This window comes from Perognathus longimembris, chromosome 23, assembly GCF_023159225.1.
Source record: "Perognathus longimembris pacificus isolate PPM17 chromosome 23, ASM2315922v1, whole genome shotgun sequence".
Classification (NCBI taxonomy): Eukaryota; Metazoa; Chordata; class Mammalia; order Rodentia; family Heteromyidae; genus Perognathus; species Perognathus longimembris.
In genome coordinates this window covers 11,082,993-11,095,704 of record NC_063183.1, presented here as the reverse complement: position 1 = coordinate 11,095,704, position 12,712 = coordinate 11,082,993, and the positions used below count along the sequence as shown (strand labels likewise).

General features: G+C 45.8%; 1 protein-coding gene across 1 annotated transcript in view; it reads right to left on the bottom strand.

Annotated features, from left to right (window-relative positions):
- Positions 1 to 265: 265 nt before the first annotated feature.
- The window catches only part of Zc3h7a (zinc finger CCCH-type containing 7A), a 32,362-nt gene continuing 19,915 nt past the window's right edge, over positions 266 to 12,712 (bottom strand). Inside the window, exons 14-23 of the mRNA XM_048332113.1 lie at positions 11,607 to 11,803; positions 10,526 to 10,626; positions 9,668 to 9,849; positions 9,234 to 9,310; positions 8,521 to 8,654; positions 8,036 to 8,141; positions 5,396 to 5,504; positions 4,075 to 4,208; positions 2,688 to 2,851; positions 266 to 1,182 (exon numbers count right to left, since the gene is read on the bottom strand). Of these exons, the coding sequence (XP_048188070.1) occupies positions 993 to 1,182; positions 2,688 to 2,851; positions 4,075 to 4,208; positions 5,396 to 5,504; positions 8,036 to 8,141; positions 8,521 to 8,654; positions 9,234 to 9,310; positions 9,668 to 9,849; positions 10,526 to 10,626; positions 11,607 to 11,803 (1,394 nt within the window). The 3' untranslated portion in view covers positions 266 to 992. The remainder of the gene's footprint in view (positions 1,183 to 2,687; positions 2,852 to 4,074; positions 4,209 to 5,395; positions 5,505 to 8,035; positions 8,142 to 8,520; positions 8,655 to 9,233; positions 9,311 to 9,667; positions 9,850 to 10,525; positions 10,627 to 11,606; positions 11,804 to 12,712) is intronic.

Below are 12,712 nucleotides of genomic sequence, written 5' to 3'. Positions count from 1 at the left end.
GACAAGACAAACACAAAACTAAATAAATAAAGTAAAATGAGAAAAAAAATCCCACCACCAACAACAACTCAACAACTTTTCTTGGCCTACCCAGGCAAAAACTTGAGCTATCTGAAGAATAAAAAATAAGGATGTGGTGAAACCTGCCCAGCAAGCACAAGGCCCTGAGTTCAAACTCCAGTAGTACAAAAATTATCATCATGAGATTTTGAGTACTCAGTTGCCCAATCTTGGTGGAGAAAAACCACACCAAAAGACCAAAGTCTAATATATATAAAATATTTTATTACAGGCAATATTGGTCCATACACTACACAATACCAGCAGTACAAGTGTAATCATTCAAAATCATCATTTAAACAGCAAAAGACCAAGAAATAAAATTTAAGTCAATTGATTATTTGTCAAAATATTCTCAAATGCACATTATCCTCAGTTCCCTTATTGTAACGAAACATACAAATACAGAAAAATACCCCCATTTAACATATACTACTGTTAAATGGTTATTTGGCTTAAAATCTGAGTTAAGAAAATCCTTTTTAGCAACCTACATACAGATAAGTAGCAAACTTTTATTATATTAAACAATTCATTCTGCTAAAACATGTAAAGAATTACATCCATTGTGTATTCTGACCCCAGCCCAAGTGTCTGTTCTCTTGCCATGGTTCTTATCTGAAGGACCAACTCAAAAGAATCATCCTAGACATAACCTTTTCCTCATCCCAACACACTTCATCCAAAAGTCCGTTCACCAGATGGCCACCAGGGGGCAGTCACTTCACCATTTGATGCCAATGGTTCTGTGAGAGCTTGGCCAGACCTGTGAAACAGCCTGGTTTTCCTACCTACTGTGGTTGCTGCTCAGGAGGAGGAGGAACGAGGTTCGCCATAAAGCAGGAAGGCTGCGGCTCCTCTGCCTCACACCTTACAACACTTGTAATTGTTCTGGTCAGTGCTCTGATTAGGTTACATAAAAGCCAGCATTATTAGTTTAAATCTTTAAACAAAAAACTATATTTTCCAAAGTCATTATCATTTGGGGCAATTAAGTGATCTTTTCTTGCTTTGTTGAGCTTCATCTTTAGGGCATTTCTTCTTTCTTCCCACTCTTGAAGTTCAGCATTTCCATGTGCAAATTTACAGCCACTCCCTTCTGGGCAAGTGCCTGTCATATACCTGTCAGGAAGAGGCAACTTGGTGAGTGTCCACAGGCATGGAAAGAAACCATGTCAAGATTCCTGAAACTATCACTTTGCTAGCTTTGTTGTTATTATTATTATTATTTTTTTTTTTTTTTTGGCCAGTCCTGGGGCTTGGACTCAGGGCCTGAGCACTGTCCCTGGCTTCTTTTTGCTCAAGGCTAGCACTCTACCACTTGAGCCACAGCGCCACTTCTGGCCATTTTCTATATATGTGGTACTGGGGAATTGAACCCAGGGCCTCATGTATACGAGGCAAGCACTCTTGCCACTAGGCCATATCCCCAGCCCAGCTTTGTTATTTGCATACAACTTTTTACAATCGCAAATGTTGGGAATCACCCCTTCCCCACACTACAGAAGATCAAACCCAAGGGCCTGAAGTACACCTTCTACCATTGAACCCAGCCTTCAGGGAAGGCTTAGGACTATAGAGGAGTATTTTACTGGTATGGTAAATTATTAAAACGTATTCAATGACAAAAGACCAATAACTTGGGGTATGGCTTAGTGGTAGTTTTCCTAGCATGTTCAATGCCCTGGGTTTGATTCCCAGCACTGAAAAAGGAGGAGAAGGAGAAAGAGGAGGAAGAGGAGGAAAAAAATACTAAATAATGGAGAAATAGAAACCACAGTCATTATTCATGAAGAGGGAAGACCTCAGAAGTGGCATTAGGCTGGGTGTGGTGGCATACAATTGAAAGAAGACGAATTCAAAATTATCTAAGCCAGATGCTGGTAGCTTATGGCTATAATCCTAGCTACTCCATGACCCAGAACTGACTCAAAAGAAAACAAAAATTACTTAGGAATTTTTTTCTTTTTTCCTTTTTTTTGTTTGTTTGTTCTGAGACAAGATCCAGCCCAAGCCCAAGCTGATGTCAGAGCTACACAATCTGGGATTACAGGTGTGTACTGCCATACCTGACTTAGTTTTTCATTAAAGTTTAACTTTTAAGCAAACAAAGGGCCTTGGTGGCTCATGCTGGTAATCTTAGGAGGCTGAGATCTGAGGATCATGGTTTGAAGCCAGCCCAGGCAGAAAAGTCCACAAGACTCTTATCTCCAATTAACCACCAAAAAAAAACTGGAATTGGAGCTGTTGGTTCAAGTGGTAGAGCACTAGCCTTGAATAAAAAAAAAGCCCAGGGACAGCACCCGGGACTAGAACAAAAAGAAAGGAGTGACAGTTTTACGCTACCATTTCCTTTGACCTGAGTTCTGGGTTGAGCCTGGGAACAGAATTTACAGGTCATCCTCAATCTGATGACTGTGACTTTTTGAGCCGAGGGTGTGGCAGAGAGTTAGAGAATGACTGCAGAGCATGAGGGTGTGGCTGCAGGTGCTTCAGTATGCAGCTCTGCAGACAGCAGATTCCAGGCAGTCTGGGAAACCCCATCATGGAGCAGCCATCCACCCTGTGCCCCGAGCTCCCAGGGCCCGGCACCTTTTGGTGACCACCCCACCATACAAGCCACCTACCTCTCACAAATACTAAAATAGCCGGTGGGGAAGCGGTGCTGCCAGCAGTACTGGTCATCTTCAGTGTGGAAGACCTTCTCCTTATGCTTCTCAGATGAGATGTGGCCCTGCCACTGCTTCTCGCTGTTGCAGTTCTTCCCGCACATCCAGCAGTGGAAGTCCACCTATGGGGCATGTGTGGCAAGACACGCGGCCATCAAAGGCCACCTGAGCACAGGCCAGCGTCCAGGCCCCAGCCCCAGGAGAACCAGGTGCTACCTGATCTAAGACCCAGACTACTCTCAGGGAGCTGGGTGAGGACACATGGCCCAAAGTCAGAGGAGGGTTGGAAAGGAGCAGCACATGCAGAAAGCAAGCACCAGCAAGGAGCCGGTGTGCACACCAGAGCACTCAGTGGACAAACCAGTGTGTGAACCCGCTTTGAGGAAGGGGTCTGTGCAGAATTTGGATCTGTGGGAAAGCAGGGAGGCCAGGAGAACCCAGGGTGCGCCAACTCCAGAGTGCAGACAGCAGCTCCATGCCATACACAGCAACTGAGCCCTCAGTATAGGCAGGCTGTGCCAGGCGGCAGGGAGGTAAAGATGGTGGCCCCGAGGAGGCACCGGGTCATGAAGAGATGGAGGTGCCATGACAGATAATGAGTACCAGGGGGAGACCATATTTCCTAAGGGTCCTGGGCACAGCAACACGAGCCCTGCAGGGCAATGGACAAGCAGTGAGCCAGGATGAGGTGCCACGATCCGCCACGAGAACAAGCTGCAGCATGACCAGTATCTCAAACCCAGCAGGCAGGAAGGACCATAGCTTAAGGACAAACACACCAGAGATACAGAAAATGGGGTCTGGGAATGTACATGATGGAGAGCTCAAGCAGGCTTCAGTGTGATTTGTTTTGGTTTGGTTTTTTTTGCTGGTCCTGGGGCTTGAACTCAGAGCCTAGGCACTGTCCTTGAGTCTCTTTGTGCTCAAGGATAGCACTCTACTACTCGAGCCATAGCACTACTTCTGGCTTTATCTGAGTAATTTACTAGAGGAAAGAGTCTCATGGACTTTCCTGCCTATGCTGGATTTCAGCCGCAATCCTCAGATCTCAGCCTCCCGAGTGGCTAGGATTACAGGTGCGAGCCACCGTGCCCAGCTCCGTGATCCTTAAGCACAGCATTTGAGAAAAGCAAGTGCAAGTGTTAGCACTGATGAACTGGGCAATGTTGGTCTTCATACTACTGGGAACTAGGATGGGGATGCTCTAGCATGAGGAGACCTCAGCAAATAGCAGGAGCCCGTGGCGGACAGAAGCCAGCAGCAGGGAGCAGCAGCAGGGGATGGAGGCTGCGCTGGGAATGGGGAAAGGAAAGGCTTCTGCTAACGCCTCTGGAGGGCGACTTACCGTAACTTCAGCATAATCGGTTGGCATATGGATCTGTTTGCCATTTTCCTTGTTTAACTGACTGGCTACATCATCACTCTTGTCATTTTTTTGACTCTTGAGCCAGAGTTCATAAAATTGTTCCATATCTTGTACTAAGGAAAAATGAACCATTTTCAGCAACAGCAATGAAATGAAATGACCTTTCTATACATACACACACACACACACACACACACACAAACACCACTTCAGTCAGTATACATTTTCAAAACAAAACAAGGGCTGAAAGAGACTGTATTAGACAGGAAATCCCAATCCAGCCTAAGCAACAGATAAACACATGCGTAAGACCCAACATGAGGCCTGTTAGATGGCAGACAATTCTCCACATTAAGTAACTGCTCCCTGCATGGGCAAACATCTGGGGTATAGACATCTCCAAACCGCAGGCTGTTGCCCAAAGAGCCTTGGCACCATTTTGTCATCATATGTGACACAGCTATCAGGGCGAGGACCACACGAGGACAATGAGATGGCTGGAGGGCTGGGCTGGGAGCTGATACACTCCCCCTGTCCATTGAGAAAGATGAGAAACAAACTCCTCCAGGGTCAAGACTGACCCTGGGAAGTCGTCCATCAGGCCATTCCCAGAGCATCAGCGTACTGGGTGCAGCTTACTGGGTAATGCTGTGGTCACATCCTGACGGTGGTAAAACCAGTGATAAGCCTTACTGACAAGTGCTAATGCAGGGGTCTGCAGCCCCAGCACAGCTCACTGTGGCCTCTCATGCTTCCTGCTGGTGGCTGGCTGGCAGTACGTTGTGGTTTGGTGTGCTTAGCCATTGCCCTGGGCTCTCCTCGAGCTGAGAATCTCTCTGTTTGAAACTGGTCCTGGGGGCTGGGAATATGGCCTAGTGGGAAAAGTGTTTGTCTCATATACATGAAGCCCTGGGTTCAATTCCTCAGCACCACATATATAGAAAATGGCCAGAAGTGGAGCTGTAACTCAAGTTGGCAGAGTGCTAGCCTTGAGCAAAAAGAAGCCAGGTACGGTGCTCAGGCGCTGAGTTCAAGGCCCAGGACTGGCGCAAAATAATAATAATAATAATAATAACCTGGTCCTGGTGCCAGGCATTGGTGGCTTATGCTTATAATCCTATCTATTCAGGAGGTTGACAGCTGAGGATCATAGTTCATGGCCAGCCTGAGTTTGGGGCACTACCCTTGAGCACAAAAGCTCAAGGACAGTGCCTAGACCCTGAGTTCAAACCCCAGATCTGGCTCATAGGAAGCTGCATGCTTTGCTTCAACAGAGGGTAACAGAGTGCAAAGAACTTACTCCCATTCTCCTTCATGTAGGTCCACACTTCCCGCTCTTCGAGGCTATGTGCAAAGGAACAGTTCCCAACATACTGACACTTTTTCCCAGAAGCAATGTGGTTGCAGAGCTGTGTAAAGAAAAGCACACACACATAGACACGTGCTTTAAGATGGAGCAACCTTAGTCAAAGTGATGTCTCCACTTAAGCAATTAATAAACCTTACTACGGTGCTAATGCTCAGAAGTAAGAGTTTTTAAGCACAATGGACGTGATTCCATTTAAATTGACTATGAGCCCCCAGTACCTGAGATGATATTGATAGCAGAGGTTTCTATAGTAACAGAGAACATCGCACAAGACAACACTGACAAGCTCACACACTGAGGGCCTTCCACCCCTGCGGTGAGCATCTCTGGTCCTCTCCACCTGATGGCTCTTACCCTACCTGGGAACAAACCTCAGTGCCTCCAGGCCAGTAGCCTGCTCCAGGGGCCACCAAACAGTCCCCGGGGACTTTGCAACATCACCCGCTGAGAACAACACAAGAACTAGCCACACTCCCTAGGTAAGACTTATCTGAGGACAAATGGCACACTAGCAGGCTGTGGAGGGACAGGGCTGTCAAACAATGCCTCAACTGGCCATTCCTGTTTTGATGTGACAAGGGACACATGGCAACACTGGTAGGAAAATGAAGTGACAGCAATGACAGAACAGGGCCTTCCTTAAGAACCATGACTACCTAGAACAAGAGGCATCCACCACCAGAGCCTGTGGTGGGTGACACCAATCTACTTCTCTTGATGGATCCCAAGTCCCAGTACAGTGTAGTCTGACAAGCGGTAGTTTGTGTTCCAACAGGAGCTTACATAGTGTTAAATAATTAGCAACTGCTTAAAAAAAAAGTCTAGGCTGTGGATGGCTGACTCTTAGTCAACCCTCAACACTGCCCGTCTTCTTCCTTGGATGAACTCAAGTGCCCCATCCTGAACGTCTTCTGCAAGAAGTTGGCAGCCAAGACACAATTCTTCTCCCCAACTCTCTCATACCCACCCCTCTTAAGTCCCCCAAAGCAGAGTGATGTCCCTGGGGAAAAACTTCCCATGGTCCTTCACAGCTCATGGCAAGGAGCAGAAGGAAGAGAACTAAAATAAAGGCAGCGCTGAGCACATGGTTCAAGGGGCAGAGCCCTTTCTCAGCAAGCAAGTACAAGACCCCCCTCCCATCCTAGTATTGCAACACAGAAACAGGCCAAGTGGCCAGGCACCAGGGGCTCATGCCTGTAATCCCAGCTACTCAGGAGGCTGAGATCTGAAGATTGTAGTTTAAAACCAGCCCAAGCAGACTCTTATCTCCAATTAACCATCAAAAAGTGGGGAGTGGAACTGTGGCTCAAGTGGTAGAGCACTAGGCTTGAGGAGAAAAACTTAAAGAAAGAAGTGTACAGGCCCCGAGTTCAAGACCCAGGACCAGCACACATGCACGCACACACAAACAGTAGCCCAGGGACTGTGCTGGGTTTCACAGAGTACCATATTGGCAATTGTTCCCTGTGATGGTTGAGCAAATGAGGCTGAGTAATGACAGGCCCTACCGGCACTCACAGCCCTTCTCCATCCACCTGCCCACACTCTCCACACACACAGTGTGTCACCACCTCTTTTAGAAATGGCCCTTGGCAATGACCAGGAGGAGGAAAAGGAAACAGTGGCGGAGAGGCTGTGCAGCAGCACAGCGCATGTGAGATGAAAGCACCACCCACCATCTAGCACCCCAGTGCATGGTTCCCGTAAAACTCTTCCCCTTTCCTACAAAAGCTGAGTCCAGCACAGCTGTGGGGAAGAGAGAGGCCGGCTACCACCAGGCAAATCTTGGTCTTGGGACTCGTGTTAAGCTTTCCACAGCTGTGAGGTGATAAATCCATCGCCCTCTTCCTCAACTCTTTCTGGCCGTTCAGCAGCCATCGCCCTGCTTCTGGGGGCAAGAGATCCTCCATCTCTCTTCTGTGGGAGCAGAAAGTTGGCTACCTGTCAATGCTCCACTGTCCCGGTCCACCAGATCCAGCGAATCATGCGTGGACTCTCCAGACTCCCCCTTGGGAAGGGGGAAACCCAGGGACAACTCAAGCCATCTCCCTGGCAGTCATGGCCACGGCCACAGCTGAGGACACTTGTGATAAGCGGCGACCTCAGGCGGAGGACCAAGTGCTCTGGACGGGCACTGGACGCCCGCTGCACGGCGACCTGAGGCAGTACTGTGCCACTGAGCCCCTGGCTTCAGTGAAGCAAGCAGGAGCGATGAAGAGGCGCCACAGTGCTCGTGCTAACACACAGGCCTGGAGTTCAGAGCAAATCTGAACAATCCAAGGCAAGTGACATTTTTCTCACCTCCCCCAGGGTTTGGGGAAACCAGTTAAAGAACCCCCATAACTTTTCCTCTTCCAGGATCTAGGCACTCTGCCCAAGCACCCCACAAACTCGTCATCCACGTGAAAACTGCCACAGAGTCACACAGCTAAGGGGAAGGGAGGGAAGGAATTCATCCTCACTAATGAGCCTCATTAAAAGGCTTCCAGTTTCAGGCAATTATCACTACTTGCTAATGATTTGAAACGCCTAATTTTTTTTTAAAAAGTGGCTTAAAAATTACGTATGTACATCAAACTGTAAAGGCATTTGTTTCTTTGTGGGGAGAGGACGGATGTTCATCCACTTCTTACGTTCAAAAGACATCACTCTCATCGCCCGGCGATCTTTGGTCCACCTAAGGAAAATGGAGTTCAGAAAAAAAACAGACACTCGGGCAAAAGGCACAACAACACGGGGAGGTACGCACTTGTACCTGAATGAAGGACAGAGCTTTTCCTCTCTCAACACTTCTAAAAGAAATGCCTCATGATTCTATCATTTTATTTCCTGCTGACACTTTGAAACATTCCCTAGGAATCCTAAACAGGTGGATAGAGGGAAAACACAAGTTTGGAATTCTTAACTAATCCTACAAAGCTCTTCTACTTTGTGATTACCCCTGCATTATTATCTACTTGCCCTCCTCAGAGCCTGACTCTTTTCTCAGGTGTGTGGCCTCATACCTACGAACAGGCGGTTACAAAGCAAGCACTGCTTCCTGCCCCAATACTTACGAGTGCATAGCTTTTGCGCTACAGTATTTCCTGCTCTTGTCTGGTTCAATGACTTGGCCATTTCTCAAACACTGAGCGCATACAAATTTTATCTTCATATTAAGAGATCCAGGCATTATTTGATTGCCAAATACCTTAAACAGAAGATCCATATGTTAGCAGAAAGCTAGTTGCCTAAGTACAAAATACTAAATTACATGTTTTTCTTTCATGATAGCATACAATTGTATGTGTATGTGTGTGTGTCTGTGTATGACTGTGTGTGTATCTTTTAACAAAACCTCCAATACTCCCTTGGTGTTTATGCAGGAAAATAAGATAAAGGTGGATTCTAGATGCCAACCCTCAACTTACAAAAGCCAGTTTAAGCTGAAGATTAGAATTGTTTGGTTTTGGGCCATGTGGGCAGAACAACAGATAAGCAAGTTATGCCATGTGGGAAGCAAAATTAACAACCTAACCCACCTCTCTTCCTCTGTGAGCCCCCATCCCCCAATGGACTGCCCAACTAAGCTAAGCTAAATAAGAAAATTGTACCCTACATTGTTAGCAGATATTGTGCGATATCTACTTTGATAACAATGGGCAACTAACACCAACTGTTCTCAGAAGAGTTCCTGATTGCATGGACGTGACTGAGGAGACAACTGTCTATGACAGCCACTGTCCCAACAGAAAGATACCAAACACAGAGAGCACCCAAGAAAAGGTACCTGAGCTCCAGGCAACATCGCTTCCAAATTTTGCCAATATTGTTTAGATTCTTGAACAATGGCATCATGTGAAATACCTGGTGGGAGACAGAGAAGCCTTCCTTTAGATTCTGCACCCAACGAAGTCCACCGCCCACTGGCAGTCAGACTCAAGAGAACACGCCGTTCCCCAGGTATTCTTGGGCCACCTGATCTATCCCAAGGGTGAATTGTACCACTTTTCAAACAGAATATTTACAAATACGGCTTATGTCCTCTGAGCAACCTGCCCACAATTTGTGCTACAGTTGTGAACTTGTATCAACAGTTAGGAGACCCCACTAAAAGCTTACAGCACGGGCCCAACGCAGCTGTTGGCGCATGAGCATGATGAAAAAGGAGCTCACTCTCAGTCCCTGAACCCCCAAGCCCTGACGCCTGCGCTGAGAACCCACCTGTTTCACTCTGCATAGTCCAGACCTTCAGCTCCACTAAACTGTGGGCATAGAAGCACTCGTCTTCCCTCTGGCAGCCATAGCGAACCTCATGGCGGCACAGGTCAAGCTGACACTGACCGTGAAAAGAACGGATTTTAGAATATTTTACTGTTGTCTCTCGCAAAATGTGGACGAGGCACCTGAAATGAAAGCAGAGACACTTTAATACCGTTTTGTTGCTCTTTATAAGAAATAGGCAGACATATATACAAAATGTCATAGTCTAGACTGGAAATGATGGAGAATCCATTGTAATTTTTTCCCCCCCTTTTCCTGCCAGGACTCAGGGCCTGGGTGCTTTCCCTCAGCATTTTTTGCTCAAGGGTAGCACTCTATCACTTGAGAAATAGCTCCACTTCTGACTTTTTGCTGGTTAACTGGAGATAAGAGTCTTAAAGATTTGTCTGCAAGGGCTGGCTTTGAACCACAATCCTCAGATCCCAGCCTCCTAAGTAGTTATATTCTAGGTATGAACCACTAGTGTCCAACCCATGGTAAATCTTTATCAGAAAAAAAAAACTATGCAATTGTCAAATTAATGTGGGTAATAATTATATTTTAGCCAAAAAAACTCCATACATACACTTATCATGAGAAGCTATAACTAATGACAATTTTCTGTATTAAGTAACTCATTTAATATTCATTAATTCTTAGTCAAATCTACTAAAAGGCATTTTAAAATAGTTACTGTTGCTCTTCTAGACAACAACAGCAGGGCAGGGGTAATGCTGAGGAAAATACCACTACTGATTTTGTTTGGATCTAAGAAAGAAATCAATTTTGTCATTTTAAAAGTAGAAATCACCAACATACTTATTGTCTTCAAATTCATGCTTTGTATCAGGGTGAGAACAGGCAGTAGAATTATCCTTATTTCTTTTACTTATCATTCTAGGTTTATGATCAAAACATTTCTGTAATAGAGAGAACAGAAAGGTTATCATACAAACAAATACACACTCTGGTTTATTTATGTATTTATTTACTTTGGTGCTGGTACTGAGGTTTGAACTAAAGGCTTCACATTCTTGCTTTATTTGCTCAAGACTGGAGCTTATTTGAGCCACAGCTCCACTTTCGGCATTTGGTGGTTAATTGGAAATAAGACTCTTGGATTTGTCTGCCTGGGCTGGCGCCAAACCATAATCCTCAGATCTCAGCCTCCTGAGTAACTAGGATTACAGGCATTAGCCACCAGTGCCCAGGTGTGTGTGTGTGCGCATGTGGGCAACTCTTGGGGCTTGAACTCAGGACATGAGTACTGTCCTTGGCCTTCTTTTTACACAGGGCTAGAACTCTACCACTTCAGCCATAGCTTTACTTCTGGCATTTTGGGTAGTTTAGTGGACAAAAAAATCTCACAGACTTTCCTGTCTGGGCTGGCTTTGAACTGCAATCCTCAGATCTCAGTTTCCTGAGTACCTAGGATTACAGGAGTGAGCCATCAGTGCCCAGCTAACAAACATTTATCTTCAACATGAAGTCTCAGTATAATTCTTTCTGGTAACAGCAATACCACCATTATCTTAAGCCAGGGTCGACTGAGGCCTTCCCACCACTGGGCTTGCCAATCAGAAACTGGCACAGGCTGGGGATATGGCCAAGTGGCAAGAGTGCTTGCCTCGAATACATGAAGCCCTGGGTTCAATTCCCCAGTACCACATATACAGAAAATGGCCAGAAGGGGCGCTGTGGCTCAAGTGGCAGAGTACTAGCCTTGAGCAAAAAAAGAAGCCAGGGACAGTGCTCAGGCCCTGAGTCCAAGCCCCAGGACTGGCCAAAAAAAAAAAAGAAAGAAAGAAACTGGCACATGCTTGGCAGTACTCTACTACTGAACACCAGATCAGCACCAGAACCAATCTTACAACAGAAAAAGAAGTCTCAGAGAACGCACCTCACAAAGGAATATAAATTCTCCAAGGTGCTCTTGGAGAAGTTTGCCCACAGTAAGGTTGATCTTCCCATTGCCACCAAAGAAAGCCTCACGGCTGAACGCCCCCTTTCTCTCCAGGGTCCAGATGTCTATCTCTTCCTGGCAATAAGCAAACGTGCAGTGGCCAGAATAGCGGCATTCTTCCTCGGCAGCCACATCTAGAGGGACAGGGAAGAAGAGACATTCAATCGTAGTAACTATGTTTCCAAAGACAGTGTCAAGGGCTGGGATGTAGCTCAGTGGCCAAGTGCTTGCCTAGCAAGTGCAACATCCTAGGTTCGATCCCCAGTACCAAAAAAGAAAACACACAAAAAAAAAAATGCAGTTAAAAAAAAAATCCAAAGACAGTGTCAAGCAAAATACTAATTACTATTCAGCGATGGGTGAATTTACTTTTCAAGCCAATAGCTTTTACTACACACAGGTAAAAAATGTTTCCATATGCCTGTGCACTCCATGTAAAATCAAAAATCACTTTGGGGCCATTCAAACTCATTCAGATGAAGCAGTTTGACAAAAGCAAAAACACCAGATTCTCTCAAAAGCATTTTAAAGCCAAATACTGGTGGCTTATGTCTGCAACCCTTGCTATTGAGGAGGCTGAGATCTGAGGATCCAAGTTCAAAGGCAGCGTGAGCAGATGAATCCAATAGATTATCTCCAATTAACCACTAAAAAACTGACAGTAGAGGTGTGGCTCAAATGATAGATTGCCAGCCATGAACAAAACAGCCAAGCTAGAGGGCAAGGCACTGAATTCAAGTCCCAGTACGGCACAAAAAGTGAGAGAGTATCTTAAATAAAGCAACATTCTCCAAGTTTTAGTCCAACGTTCTGATTCTAAATAGATAGAACCTTCTGTTTGCAACATGGTCAAAATCTTACTTTCACACACCATTATGAAACACACAGAAGAGATTACAAGCAACAGTAAAATTGAAATGCCAAGTGGCCATTGGCTCATACTTGTAACCCTAGCTGAAGAGGCTGAGATCTGGAGGATTAAAGTTTGAGAGCAGCACATAAAAAGTTCTCTGGACTCCATCTACAAAATAATGAGCAAAAGA